The sequence below is a fragment of the Polistes fuscatus genome, unplaced genomic scaffold (assembly GCF_010416935.1).
Source record: "Polistes fuscatus isolate 324 unplaced genomic scaffold, CU_Pfus_HIC Scaffold144, whole genome shotgun sequence".
In the NCBI taxonomy this organism is placed as follows: domain Eukaryota; kingdom Metazoa; phylum Arthropoda; class Insecta; order Hymenoptera; family Vespidae; genus Polistes; species Polistes fuscatus.
This window is the reverse complement of record NW_025113047.1, coordinates 6,063-20,768: the sequence shown is the minus strand read 5'-3', so window position 1 is coordinate 20,768 and position 14,706 is coordinate 6,063. Positions and strand designations below refer to the sequence as shown.

The following is a 14,706-nucleotide window of genomic DNA, read 5'->3' as shown; positions in this document are numbered from 1 at the left end:
GAGATTTGATCGAAACAAAAAATAGATAATGTCATTATTGACATAAAAATAAAATTAATTACCTCGTTGTCGGTCTCCCTAACAAAGATATTTTTCTCGTTGTCATTTGGGGAATTATTTTAATATTTGGCGAGCAGCGATTACTGAAGAATCTGTGCAAAGTATAGCATTAAGTCGTTTATACCATGACATCTTTGTTATATAAATTTTTGAATTTGGTCTCAGCTAGTGTATTTCCCACAAAATTAGGCAATAATATAAATAAACCATGCAGGGAAGATTCTTTTCTTTTTTGCATAATTTTTCCACATTAGTGTCTCTTAAGCTATCTTCGTCTAAGTCGAGCGAGGGAAAATGAAGAATTTTACGTGTGATTGACAGTGCTTTCTACTATATTTATCGAGTATTTCAGTAACTTTAAAATACTTTAACGAAGAAATTGACGAATCTATCTTCGTTCTCTGTAAATCGAATATACCATCGAGTTAGACCTATAGTTAAAGCTTCTTTAAATATTTTGTCAAAGCTTGTGGCATTGTTTAAGTCAATTTATTGTCGAACAATGATCGTTGCTCCATATTCGCGCCATTTAAGGACCAAATTTTCGTTACTTTGTTTTGACATATTAGAAACAATGATAAATTTTCTAGCTCCTTGTTCGATCATCCATTCGATCAGTACTTTTCCAAAGATATTAAAACCGTCGATAACGAGGTAGCATTTATCGCTATGAAAGAAAAGTTGAGGAATTAAGTTAGAATTTTTTTTCTTCTTGCAAGTTGACTAAAACCTGTAAAAAATACATTCGTATTATATTGTCAACAAATCGAACGTATTATTTCATAAAGCTTATACATAATTAATTAATTTTCCGTAACGCTCACAAGCCTTAATTTTTCTTTCTTCTGTTGCTCCCTGAATCATAATTCTTCGTGATATAATTGGTTTTATTAAACCCGTTTGTAGAGCTTTTCTCATCAATTCCGCTAACTCTCTCTTTTTTGTGGTAACTTAATAAGGTCTTGTAAACAGTAACTATATACACTTATGAACCGTATTAAATTAGATAGTAGTAATGGATTGTAATTAGGCCCTTTAAAATCGTAATCATTACCAAATGTTTTATATTTTTAACAATGTCCAAACAACTTTCCATATCGTCTTAGATGGAATAGTTTGCAACTACAAAATCAAAACCTTTGCCTTTGTAATATTCATAATATTAATTGTATAGTTTCAATTTTGATAATATTAGACTTTGGTAAACTTGGTCGCAACGACTCGATCACCCGTTTTTCTGCATCCGTTTCGTAAGTAGTGTAAACATCAAAATTATAAGATAAGGATAAATTTATGAGAGCCTGTCCTACGTCACTAGCACCATAATGTACTAGCACAGATTTAATTTTTTTAAACCTCCAAGTATCCGAATGCAAAATGCGAAAGCTGCTAAATATGCTTGGGGAATTGTTGAAGCATCTTCGAAGCTCATAGTGTCTGGAATAATCCAAGTAAATCTGGATCGGCTGAAATTTCATTACTTATAGTAAAATTATCAACTAGTCCCATTACTCTACGACCTTTCTCATCTGTCCCTGAATATTCTGTAATAGATATCTGTGATTCTAGGCTGACATCATTTTTTCAACCAATATTCGTATGCACCTAAGTCAAATGCAGAACATTTAACTTTCACCATCCTATTATTTTTTTCTTTAATCAATGATAATTTTTCAATCCATACTAATGAGCCTGATTTATTAATTTTCGCTTGCCAACGCATAGAAGAAGTAGACTTTACTCGCAATGGAATCCATCTGTATGTGCCTCATACCCCGTTTGGGGCTAATAACTTTTCACGAAGATTAAGTTTTATTTGTGATTCATAGAATTCATTTTAAAGTGAGAATTTCGGTGACTTAGCATCTTGTAGATCAAAAATTTGAAGTTTTTAATACGCGGTTCTCCTTTTATATCTCGAAGTATCTCAAATATCATTATCGATAATAGTGTTAACCACAAATATAACATTGTCGTATTTTGTGTCTTGTAAGCAGATTTTTAACCTATCTAAACAGTTTTCGTGGTTCCTAACGACAACAGTTTTTCCTAAATTTCTTTCTTTATGTAAAAGAAGAGCTGTACGACAGAGAGCAATTTTTATTTTCAGGACGATGTTTAATCCCACATTTGTTAATACAGAAATCGCATTATCTTCCTCTTTTGTTTCAATGATTGTCAATAAAAATGATTCTTTACCGAGAGTACTAATAAGTCTTCTTACATCGGTATAATGCGCGTTATTTATAATCGTTAAAATATAATTTTCATGAATTGTCTTATAGAGCAACTCTCTAGCAATTAATTTTATATTGAAATTTTCCTCGTCCTTTTATGATATTCTCGAGAAAATCCAAAATATTCTCATTTTTCTTTTTTGACTCATTCGTTAACAATATCTTTTCTTCACTGTTCATGCTAATATTTTTGGAAATTAATCCTAGTACTGCGTTTAAACGTCGTCGATATCCATCTTTGTTTTATTGATATTCTGGATAAACCGAAGTTCATCCGCGACAATTTTCCAATTCCTGTTTTTAAATATTATTTCTTTAAATTGGATTCCACTCATTGCAATTCCGGGGCAAGCAATTACGTTTGCCCGTTTTTCAAACTTCATCGTAAAGCTACGAAAAAAAATCAGTCTAGTTCATATAGTTTGTTTAAACTAGGATACATTACATTATTTTTTGTCAAAACATTTATAAACACGATTTAAATAAGTGATCATTAGTAATATAACAAGTTTGATGTACGAGCATATTTGGTGTAAAAACTATTTTTATGTCGTTTGAAAAAAAATATACGTATAACTTCTGTCTACTAGACATTTTTGTTTTAACAAATTGTCTATTGTAACATTTCCTAATTGTAAATGTTAGTACTTATACGTTAAAAAATTGCTACAGATTATTATTGTTAAGGAAAGTCATAAATAATGTATTATGAAAGCATAATTTTTAAATAATATTAATTTTATTTTTTTATTCTTTGATTGTAAACAAAGAAAATTAAAATTTATTTATTTTTAGTCCAAAAATGCTCTTAAGATTCTTCACATTTATTTTAGTTTTTATTTACGTGGTAAAGAATTTGAAGAGTTTTTGTACTTTTGGTCTATATTGTATCTTAATAATCACGAGTAAGTTAATATTAGGTTTCAAATTCTTACCATAGTTTCCTATGATTTTTTCTGTTAATTTTTCCATGTCGATGACGAGTTTCTGTATCCTACTCGGTACTAACATATTTTTATTCCTACTGCTGATAATATGTACTTGAACTAATCCTTCTAACAATAACCTCCAGTCTCTGCTCCATTTAAGCGTTCCATTGGAACACGATGTAGAAAGGTGGCTAATAATTTTGTAAGATTCTTCATACTGGTAACCATGTAAAAGTAGATTAGAGTAAATATTTTCTTCGTCTAAAATTTTCGTTTCTTCTTTTAGTAAAATGATTTCTGGAATATCTTCCTTCTGTGTTTCTGCTAAGCGAATAGTTCCAGAAGCTATCATAATTTCATCTTTAGTTTTTACTTCAAATTTTCCTGAACCTGAAAATTTACATTATTCCAAATATTGTTTTCAAATATTATATTTATAGGATTGCTATTTATACCTATAAATATCATAATAATTAAATGAATTTTGCCATTTCTAGGTACTTCTAGTAATTTATTGTGAATAATAATGTTCTCGAGTATAAAAGAGTTATTAGCCTTATTCGGTATTAAATTCGAGTACATATTCACAACCAACTTTAAATAGACAGCTGAAGAAATGATAACATTGCCGTTTATTTTAAAATTTCCTAAAAACTTGTATTTATCTGATTCCAAATCTACCAGTTCTTCTATTTGTTGAGTTTCCCAAAATGTACCACTTTCAACGTGCCTGTCAAACATACACAATAAATGTTTATAGCATCCATTTGAAAAAAGTCTATTTTGTACTTACCAATCAGAACTGTGCTCCCATCGAACAAGAGGAGAAATAGATGGGGTTTCTCTGGAAACAGGATAAGGAACTCTCGGATAGAGCTTTCCTGGCGTAATTGGAAATCCAAGATTATAAAGCTTTCCTAATGTGGATAAAATAAAAGTTGTATTGTCCTTATGGCCTCGTTTTGTTAATGATAAATTAATGCAACCACTGTCCAATGATTTTCTTAAAATTGCCTAATAAATGAAAAGTATTAGGTTATTTAATTTAAAAAAACTGTATTAAAATATTTATTCCAACAAATAAACCTGTAAAAGTCCATGGGGAGAAATTTCAATCGTTATAGCGTTTTTTGGTAACATTGTTAATATTTCTTCGAATAAGACAGGAGAAAGGAGATTATTCGTATGATATTCTGGTGAAGAAAGGTGAGCTTTCATTAAATGCCACTCATTTTTCGGAATAGACGTGCATAGCCAACGTTTACTGCGATGTTTTGGATGAGAGATGACTTTTTTTAAATATTCTAACAACTTTGGACCAGCTGGAGAAATGTACCGACTATGAAAAGCAATATTACTAGTCGGCACGGTTTTAGCAAATATTCCTTTACTCTAAAGAAAAAATAAGTATAGTTTCAAAATTTTAATATTTTTAATGTTTATCAAAAAATATCTCCTAATCATTACCTGTAATTCTTTTACAAAAGCTTTTATAGACTCGGTAGGTCCACTTATGGTAGAACTGTCGGGTCCATTATGACAAGCAATATCAATGTTTTCAGGACAGAAATGACTCAACTGATAGTAACCGAGACCAACTGCGGCCATCGTTCCGTGTATCAAATCACTTTCTACTGAAGCCAAACCACGTGAAAGAGCGCTTAAAATCATTTCCTCAGCAGTAAAGCAACCATCTGCGTAAGAACAACCCAGCTCACCAACAGAATGCCCGATCATGTAATTCAGTTTCACACCAACAGCATATAGAGTATCTACCAGACCAATCTACGTAACAATTATCCGAAATTATTCATTTAAAAAAAAGAAAAGATAAACACTGCTGAAGGGGAAACATTAGATATATTATTACTTGTATTGCTGCTATTCCCAGAAAGCAATTTATAATATTATCGTATATTGTTGGATTTTTATCGCATAGTATATGCACAATATCGTAACCTCGAGGTCTTAAAACTACATCACATTTTTTTATTGCTTCGGCAAAGATTGGAATTTTCATTAGTGATTCACCTAAAAGAGAATTTTACATTTAATATATACGAGAGAGAGAGAGAGAGAGAGATGTAACATTTTCTTAATTATTTAAATATAAAATTTGTAGTACCCATTCCGATCCATTGTGATCCCATCCCCGAAAATACGAACCAGATCTCTCGAGATTGAGCTGACAAATTAGCTTGAACAATTTCTATCGATTGCTCTGAATCAGCTGCTTCAAAATCTGGAATTAGTGTATACCCAGAATACAGAGAATTGGAAAATGGTTTCTCAGTAATATCAGTAATTAATTGAGCCAATTCATCATCTCCTTTTCTCGAATTTAACTAAACACAAATAGAATTTAATTCACGATCTGTTTGCCTAATCAGTTCGGTCGTAAAATAAATATCTTACAATATCAAATATCGACGATATCATTTCCTGAGTACGACAAGAAGCTACAAAAAGTCGTTGCATATTATTTGGTGAAAGTTTTCATCTTTGCTTCTTCTTTGAATGACGTTTTAGGATAATGTGAGAGAAGGAACCGTTTAAAGCGGCTGTGTTAACTGCAGCGTAACAACCCATCCAAGGTGTTGGTTCTGTAATTACTTTTACGCGTCCATCCTGAAGGCATTGGGCCTCTTCTGAAGGCTCAGAATAATGAAGATTCGGAGGTATAACTTCAGTCTCCATAGAAATTAGTACCTAGAAATAAAAAATAAACAAATGTAAAATATTAAACTAAATTAGCGTTGTTTTATATTTAATTTTGTCTTTTCAGTAAATTTACCTTGATTATCGAATTTATTGCATTATTATTATAAGCGTTACCAATGTTTGACTTAACAGATCCTATTAAAAGAGGATTAGAAAGACTTCGATCTTGACCATAAACAAGATCTATTGCCTTTAATTCTTCGAGATCCATTGCTTTGATTGCTGTACCATCAGCCTCGATGTAAGTTACGTCGCTTGGTTTTAGACCGCAGTGTTTCAATGTCTGTTTCATTATTTGAGCCTGAAATTCAGCTGTGGGAAATAGACACGTGTTTCTTGGAATTGCCTCAGTGTACTTAACAGAAAGATTAACGACCTCGGCATAAACTCGCTTTGCATTTTCGGCTCTTTGAAGGAAAATGGTTCCTATCGAGTCGCTTCTCGTGAATCCAGACGCTTTCTTATCAAAAGATCTATTTACCCCGTCTGTTGACATTAAACCTAAATAATAGAATGCATAAAACAGAAAATTATTTATAAATTACGAAAATATTTAACTTGCTGTTCTAAGACCTTTAATTATCATTGAAAGAAAAAAATATAAAAAAAATTGCCTTTTTGTCTTTACACGCAAGAATTGGAATTAATTATACCTAGTATAGTCTTATTTTACCTAAATCATACAGTTGGTAAGATGTTTGGGGAAGTAAGCTTAAGATTCCTCCACTAACAATAGCGTAATCGCAATCTCCAGCTTTTATAGCATCGTACGCTTTTTGAATCGCTAATGAACCTGATGTGTTGGTTGAATCGATAGTGCAGCTTGAGCCAGTTAAACCCATACAAAACGAGATCCGGTTTGCTAGCAAACCACGGCAAGTCCCCAGTAGATTATATCCTTCCAACTATAATGAAAATAAAAAAGATAAAAACAATTGCACATAGAATGATTTTACCTTTAAATTAAATCCATTAGATCATTTTATTTACTTACTTGAGTTTTATCTTTCATTGAATAACAATCTGACTCATATAAACTCAATACTCCGTAAACATTGGTTTTCTTGTTCCGTAATTCTACAGGATTTATTCCAGCATCAATGATCGCTTCAAACGTAACTTCCAATGCCATTCTTACTTCTGGCGTAAGATATTTTGCTTGAATTGCATTAATTCCAAAAAAAACGTTATCGAATTTCGTTAAATTAGAGATGAGCCCTAGACGCGATGATACATTACACGAATGACCTAATAAATAATAATTTAATGAATCAAAAATAACGCACATTATTACATTTTATTTCTGTACAAAAACAAATTAAGCATATTCTTACCTAATTTAAATCTTGTATGACCCGCAGATACGCAATCTTCTCCATTTTTTAGATTTTCCCTTAAATCATTGATATTGTTACTCTTTGGAAATTTTCCAGATATTCCAGAGATTATCACTGCACTATCGTCCAAGCCTTCTAAATTCATATTTGCAAAATGTATCAGCACGAGCAACACAATCAACCACTTATTCGTATGACAAATAAAGCTATTCATTGAAATCGCTGTTTATATAGCCAATCGAATAAGTGTCATTTAAATTGTTAATTATGCGATTTAGTTATGAAATTTAAATTTGTTTACTATGCATTATGCTGCATTGTCAATGCCGTATTGTATAAAAGATATCTTTCCCACGGAATCCGATGTCTTTTGATTTCTAATTTTTTTTATATAAAAAAGATATTTCCTTATGATCTATAAGGTAAACGATTCGAGATTCCTATTTCATTATATTCCAAAGAACATTTATTAAAAGCTAGATTTGAAAATTTTTTCTAGATTTTAACAATAATAAAATGAGATGGTAAGAAGAAGGTTGCATTAGAACGATTCAAGATACGTATGAGATTTTCAAGGAGTAAGAATAACAATTGGTTAATGGGAATCTCATAAAAAGAACAAGATAAAACAATTTCAACACAAGTACTCTTTGTAACTCGAGAGATTTTTATTTAAAATTTTCTTGGTTTAACTGCACTGTTAAATTATGCTTAAATGTTAATTTATGCCATTGAATTAGCAAATTAAATGCTTTTACGTATGAAGCATTGTTATTCTACTTTAGTTTAAAAGAAATCTTTCCCACGGAATCCGATGACGTTTGACTTCTAATTGATTCTTATATAAGAAATATATTTCCGTTTGAACTACAGGATAAACGATTTCAGATACCTATTTCATTATATTCTAAATAACATTAATTACTAGCTTGACTTCAAGATATTTTCAAGATCTTAACAATTATTAATTAGATTGTAAGAAGAAGGTTCCATTAGAACGATTCAGGATACGTATAAAATTTTCAAAAAGTAAGAATAACAATTGGTTAATGGAAATCTCATAAAAAGAACAAGATAAAACAATTTCAAAACAAGTACTCTTTGTAACTCAAAAGATTTTTATTTAAAATTTTCTTGGTTTAACTGCACTGTTAAATTATGCTTAAATATTTATTTATGCCATTGAATTAGCAAATTAAATGCTTTTACGTATGAAACATTGTCATTGTACTTTCATTTAAAGGAAATCTTTCCCACGGAATCCGATGACCTTTGGCTTCTAATTGTTTTTTATATAAGAAATATATTTCCGTTTGAACTATAGGATAAACGATTGAGGATACCTATTTCAATATATTCTAAATAACATTTGTTACTAGCTTTACTTGAAGATTTATTCAAGATCTTAACAATAATTAGTTAGATTGTAAGGAGAAGGTTGCATTAGAACGATTCAGGATACATATGATATTTTCAAATAGAAATAATAACAATTTACAATAACAATTAACTCCGCCTGCATGATCGAGATCAGCGATCATGTTGCCGGTCCTAAGCCCGGGAAAAGGAGGAAGGTTGTTGGATCAGGCTAGCTCCCTACCCAACGTAAAAAATAAAAGTTTGCTCACAGAAACGAAATATTGCCTCTGAATAAGACGGATTCACAGATGACGAACTAAGCATGAAAAAGGACAAAGAACTGGACAAAAGAACACATAATGCGTCTGGATACCTGGAACATCAAGTCATTTAATAATAAAGACCAAGAAACCATAAATGAATTGAAAGATAATCAAATTGATATATGCGCCTTACAAGAAACCAAAAAGAAAGGCAAAGGACAAATGCAATACGACGACTACTTAGTGATCTATAGTGGTGTAGAAAAACAAATCAAGGCAAAAGAAGGGGTAGCCATCGCAGTATCCAAGAAATATAAAAACAACATACAAGAGTGTGATTACATATCTTCACGAATATTAGTGGTAAAAATGAAAACAGATGCCTAAAAATTAAATATAGTGTCAATTTATGCACCCGAAGATAACAAACCAAAAGAAGAAAAAGAAGCCTTCTACGACCAACTATAAAATATAGTCGGATCATTACCAAGTTACAAACAAATGATAATCCTTGGAGATTTTAACGCCCGCATCGGAAATGAAATAATACCTGGAATTAAACAAAGTTTCAACGAAAATGTGTTAAATGATAATGGAGAACTGATGACACAATTGTGCACATTTAACGAGCTTAGGATTAACAATACAATTTACAACCACAAAGATCAATATAAACTCACACACATTAACACCAGAGGCTTCAGGTCCACAATTGATTACATTGTTACCAATAGATACGTCCAACCACGCCAAATACTAGATATCAAGACGTTAAATTCCGCGAATGTAGAAAGCGATCATAGCCTGCTACTAGCAAAAATAAGAATGAAGTTTAAACCCCAAAGCAACCTTGCCCGAGCAACTCAAGAACCAAAAGTAAACATTGAGTCACTATGGAACGTATCAACTAAACAACTATACGAGAACAGGTTGAAAGAAAAAATCGAAAAAAACCCAATAAAAGAAGAAGATAATATAAACACAGCCTGGAAGAAACTAAGAACCAACATTTTAGAAGCTGCATATGAAGCCCTGGGAACACGAACTGTAAAAAACCGGCCTAGAATGATCAAAACTCCTTGTTTCCGCCCAGAGATTAAGGAAATATGCAAAAAAAAGAAAATAGCATACCTTAACTAAATGACATTACGAACACCTGAATCATACGAAATGTATAGACGAATCCCGAATCAAACAGCGACATTAGTAAGGCAAACAAAGCAACATTATTGGGAGATTTTTTCGAAAAGAATGGAGTGTGACTTCTGTGGACTCCAAAAACAAATCTGGCGATTTATTAGAAATCAAAGAAAGAAGGTTAACGAAATGATCGAAACAAATCAGATCACAAAAGAAAATTTGATTAACTATCTAACAGAGCTCTATAAATCAGAAGAACCTCAAGCGGAACTAAATACGCCAGAAATAATAACTAAAAGCGACATACAAATTGAGTCCAGTGATTAAGAAACAGCTATTCGAAAACTAAAGAATAGGAAGATCTCAGGGCAAGATGGCATCCCAAACGAGTTACTAAAATATGGTGACGAACGTCTCACACAACAATTAACATTCCTAATCCAAAAAATACTATGCTAACACAAAATACCTGACGAATGGCGAACTAGCACAACTATAGTTATGTTTAAAAAAGGAGACAAAAAACTACCTACAAATTACAGGGGAATAAATCTTTTAAACACTTCATTGAAACTAACAACAAAGGTTATAACGAACAAAATTAACAGCTTAACGAATCTTAAAGACGAACAACAGGGATTCAGATCAAGCAGATCGTGAACAGACGCGGTTTTCATCATAAGACAGATAACAGAAAAATCAATTGAATAGAAACGACCAGCATATGTATGTTTCATTGATTTGGAAAAGGCATTCGACCGTGCGCAGTTAAAGGATGTTATACACCTCCTTTATAACCGGCAAATTCCGAATAATCTTATCAAGACCATAGAGAACATCTATAAAAACAATAAGATCCAAGCAAAGATAAATGGTGCCTTTACTGAACCGATTGATGCAGGTCGTGGTATCCGACAAGGGGATTTCTTAAGTCCCCTGCTTTTTAACATCATTATGGACGAAATAATAAGAAATGTAAGACTGGTAAAAGGATATAAAATGGGCAACGAAGAAATAACCATCCTATGCTATGCTGATGACGCTGTATTAGTGGCCGAAAATGAGGATGATCTACAACGTCTACTACACCGATTTAACTGCATAGCAAAATCATTCAATATGAAAATATCGGCCCAGAAAACTAAATGCATGACGACGTCAAAGACCCTGTTAAGGTGCAAACTGGAAATTGAAGGGAAGGTTATTCAGCAGGAAATGAGATTTAAGTACCTAGGAATAGAAATCTCAGGATATGGTGATGTTAAAGCAGAGGTAAGAGAACAGACAATGAAGGCATCCAGAACAGCGGGTTGTTTGAATGACACAATATGGAGAAACAAAAACATGGACATAGAGACCAAAGCAAAAATCTACAAGGCAACGGTAAGACCTATTATGTCATATACCGCAGAAACTCGACCAGACACAGCGAAAACGAAACAGTTACTAGATACAACCGAAATGTTAGTTCTTCGCAGAATAGTTGGAAGAACACTACTGGACCGAGAGAGAAGTGAAGATAAAAAGAACATGCAAAGTAGAGAACATTAACGAATGGATACTAAAAAAAAAAAGAATGGAACGAACACATTAACAGAATGGACAACGGAAGAATTGTCAGAATTGCACATGGTAAGTCACCGGTTGGCCGCAGAAGCACGGGGCGCCAACAAAAACGATGGTGCGACAATTTAACAGTGTAATAGGCAGAAAAACGTCGTTACGAAACAGGCAATTTGCCTTAATTAAAGAATGAAGAAGAAGAAGAAGAGACACAAATTAATTCATTATTCTTACTCTCGACTAAATAATAGTAGTTTCTGTTAAAATAAATTATTGTTTTTTTTATTCAAGGTTCATTATTTTTGACAATAAATAAAGAAACAGCGTGCCATAAGCATTAAGATTCGATTTAAAAACGCCACGCTTATACGCCAATATATATAGATATTTAGAACGCTCTACACTCGATGGCCAAAACGTAAAATGCTCGCTACAGAGAATAACAAAATAAAAAGAGAGAAATATCTGTATTTTGTCTAACTCGCACTCGTATACAGAACGCTCAACAATCGACGGCTAAGACAAAAATACCGGAAATATCGGTTTCTTCTTTCAGTCGCACTTGCATTTAAGGCCGAAAGACCCGAAGATTACTGAAGATCCTTCGTTTGTGTATTAGTACACACTGACGCTCTCACGCACACTAGCCCGCTCGCGTGTAAAAGTCATCGAAAAGGCGGAACTTTGCGCCCCACTCTACAATTATTTTTTTTAATATTTCTCGTTTATTTTTGCAGATACGAAAATAATCTTTAGAACATTTTTTATGTATATGTTAATTCTCTACAACTTTTGTTTAAATTTTTTTTCGATTAAATTCTTAGATTCTAAGAAATAGGCCATTTTTACCCTTTTTTACCATTTTTTCAGAAACTACACATTTTGTTGCAAAAGAATAAGCACCGTTCGGTTAAGCGTCGTCTATTTACCCTTAGATCAAATTTTCGAATTCTTACCTAAAATTCAGAAATTTGGACCTTTTTAACTGGCTTACAAGCCAAAAAATCAATAGAAGTAGCTCCCTTTATAATACTTCCTTTCAGCTCGCTTTATCAGCCGATCGCCTTTGTGGTGTGTGTGTATGGGTGCGAGTAATGGGTTGTTTTTTCCGTATGTTGCTGTGCCTGTAACCGATAATGCATTCTTTTTAACGTTGCTTAAATAGTAATTTGATATTCTATAGAATACCAAAATATTATGTTCAATGCTGTGGAAAAGCTGTAAGAATTCTCAGGTTTCCGACTTTTTCTAAAGGCGCTTTGCATTGTTGCCTGTGCCTAGGAACTGCTACCAATGGCAGATTTCCGGCTTTGACGGTAACATATATATTTAAGATATATTTTTCATATGGTTCTAATAAGGATTTATATTCTATTAAATATAACTGCATTGAGTTTCTGCAGAAATAAAAGTCAATTTTTTTTAAATATTTTTTACATTAAAAACTACATTATCCGCTATGCTTTACATTCTATAAATACAAATCTCTCTATATCAGAAGGCTAATTACGGTACGCCATTCGTGGAATTTTTGAAACAACGTAACATCATTCCTGGCATCAAAGTTGATAAGGGTGTCGTGCTACTCTTTGCTACAAACGATGAATTTACGACTCTAGGATTAGACGACCTCCAAGCACGTTGCATCCAATACAAAAAGGATGGCTACCATCTCGCTAAGTGGAGATGAGTTCTTAAAATTACAAAGGATACGCCTAGCAAGCTCGCTATTTTAGAAAACGCAAATTTTCTCGCTCGTTACGCTTCAATTTCTCAGAGCGCAAGAATCGTACCGATTGCTGAGCCCGAAATCCTTCCCGATGGTGATCACGATCTTGCTCGTTGTCAACAAGTTCCTAGATAAGAAACCTTGGTCATTGACCTTTAGTTACAGTCGTGCTCTTCAGGCTTCCGTTCTTCGCGCTTGGGCAGGCAAAACCGATCAAGTAACAGCTGGACAGGAAGAACTTATCAAGAGGACTAAGGCCAACAGCGAATCGGCACTTAGCAAGTACGCGGGAGGTGTCACATGTGCTGCCGGCGGTGCTGCACTTTTCGTAGCGAATCATGCATATTAAAGAAATTGGCAAGTAGTATTTATTATTAATGCTATACTAATTCATTGTGAATCATATTGCGATATATATTTCGTTTAAAAGTTTCTATTGATAATAAAGAACAATAATATTTGAGTTTTTCGTTTACTATTGTATAATTCTATAATTATACTTTATTACATAAGTTCTAGCATATACTTATAATCGACTAATAATATATCAGTAAATTTTGCTTTTGTTAATTTTTATAAATATTTTTATATATATAAATGTGTGTGTGTGACATATTTTATCTTACATAATATTCATAAATATCTTTAAATAATAGTTATATATCGTATAAGATTATTACATTAATATAATAATAATGATTAATAATATATAAAAGAAATGCGTCTATCAGCAATTCGAGGGATTACTTGGATTAATAAATCGAGAAGTTCGTACTATTTTATAAATATATACTTGACATATTGATGTCGAAACATAAGAATGTTTATTTTATAAATTTTTTTTTTCTCATCACAAACTTTTCGAATAAAATTTAGACAAATTTCTAAAATTATTTCTTTACACTGAATTAATTAGCCAACAATTACGGGAATAAACGAAAATGTTTTCCGATAATTAACAGAAACAAAATTCCCTGCTTCTCTGTAAGGGGGGAAGTGTCACGTCCTAGTGACGACTTTTACCCGATTTGTTAACTTTATAAGCATTTCCAGGAACGACCATCGTTTTAATATTAATAAAGAATAATAATATATTAATAATAAAATATTAATAATATATAAATAGTTTAGTATTATATATATGTTAATAATTGTATAAAAATTAATTTTAATAAAGTAGTAATTAAGCGATAGTCGTTCGTGAATAAACCTGTATTACGTCTTAACGACGACTTTGTTCGATATGCAAGTGTTCTCAACTTTCATTGTAACAAATATAAAACATATATATATTTTAAGACTAATATAAGAAAATAAAAGAGAACACGCTGATCACGTGATACATTCTTTTTGCGCTATGTACTCGTA

The 14,706-nt window shown here is 32.1% G+C and overlaps 2 protein-coding genes across 2 annotated transcripts; one reads left to right on the top strand and one right to left on the bottom strand.

The window, feature by feature from the left end:
* Nucleotides 1–1,122: 1,122 nt before the first annotated feature.
* Nucleotides 1,123–6,239, bottom strand: LOC122514400 (fatty acid synthase-like). Its single transcript, XM_043631194.1, has 11 exons — nucleotides 6,021–6,239; nucleotides 5,840–5,935; nucleotides 5,352–5,571; nucleotides 5,097–5,257; nucleotides 4,694–5,011; nucleotides 4,313–4,618; nucleotides 4,020–4,240; nucleotides 3,682–3,956; nucleotides 3,171–3,616; nucleotides 1,290–1,526; nucleotides 1,123–1,182 (listed from the first exon to the last, which is right to left on the bottom strand). Exons 1-11 carry the CDS (start codon nucleotides 6,237–6,239, stop codon nucleotides 1,123–1,125), a joined length of 2,559 nt encoding a protein of 852 aa, XP_043487129.1.
* A 7,129-nt stretch (nucleotides 6,240–13,368) lies between these two features.
* On the top strand, nucleotides 13,369–13,744 carry LOC122514398 (fructose-bisphosphate aldolase-like). The gene has a single exon (XM_043631191.1). The coding sequence runs from the start codon at nucleotides 13,430–13,432 to the stop codon at nucleotides 13,685–13,687; it is 258 nt and encodes an 85-aa protein (XP_043487126.1). The 5' UTR covers nucleotides 13,369–13,429; the 3' UTR covers nucleotides 13,688–13,744.
* Nucleotides 13,745–14,706: the final 962 nt, after the last annotated feature.

What these genes read in the sequence shown, in the direction of transcription:
- LOC122514400 (XM_043631194.1), bottom strand. Translation starts at nt 6,239, where the DNA reads ATGAAACAGACATTGAAACACTGCGGTCTAAAACCAAGCGACGTAACT. An exon ending in TTCAGGATGGACGCGTAAAA is followed by an intron (nt 5,572 to 5,839) that starts GTAATTACAGAA and finishes ATTTGTGTTTAG; the next exon opens with TTAAATTCGAGAAAAGGAGA. An exon ending in TGGGAGCACAGTTCTGATTG is followed by an intron (nt 3,957 to 4,019) that starts GTAAGTACAAAA and finishes TATGTTTGACAG; the next exon opens with GCACGTTGAAAGTGGTACAT.
- LOC122514398 (XM_043631191.1), top strand. Translation starts at nt 13,430, where the DNA reads ATGGTGATCACGATCTTGCTCGTTGTCAACAAGTTCCTAGATAAGAAA.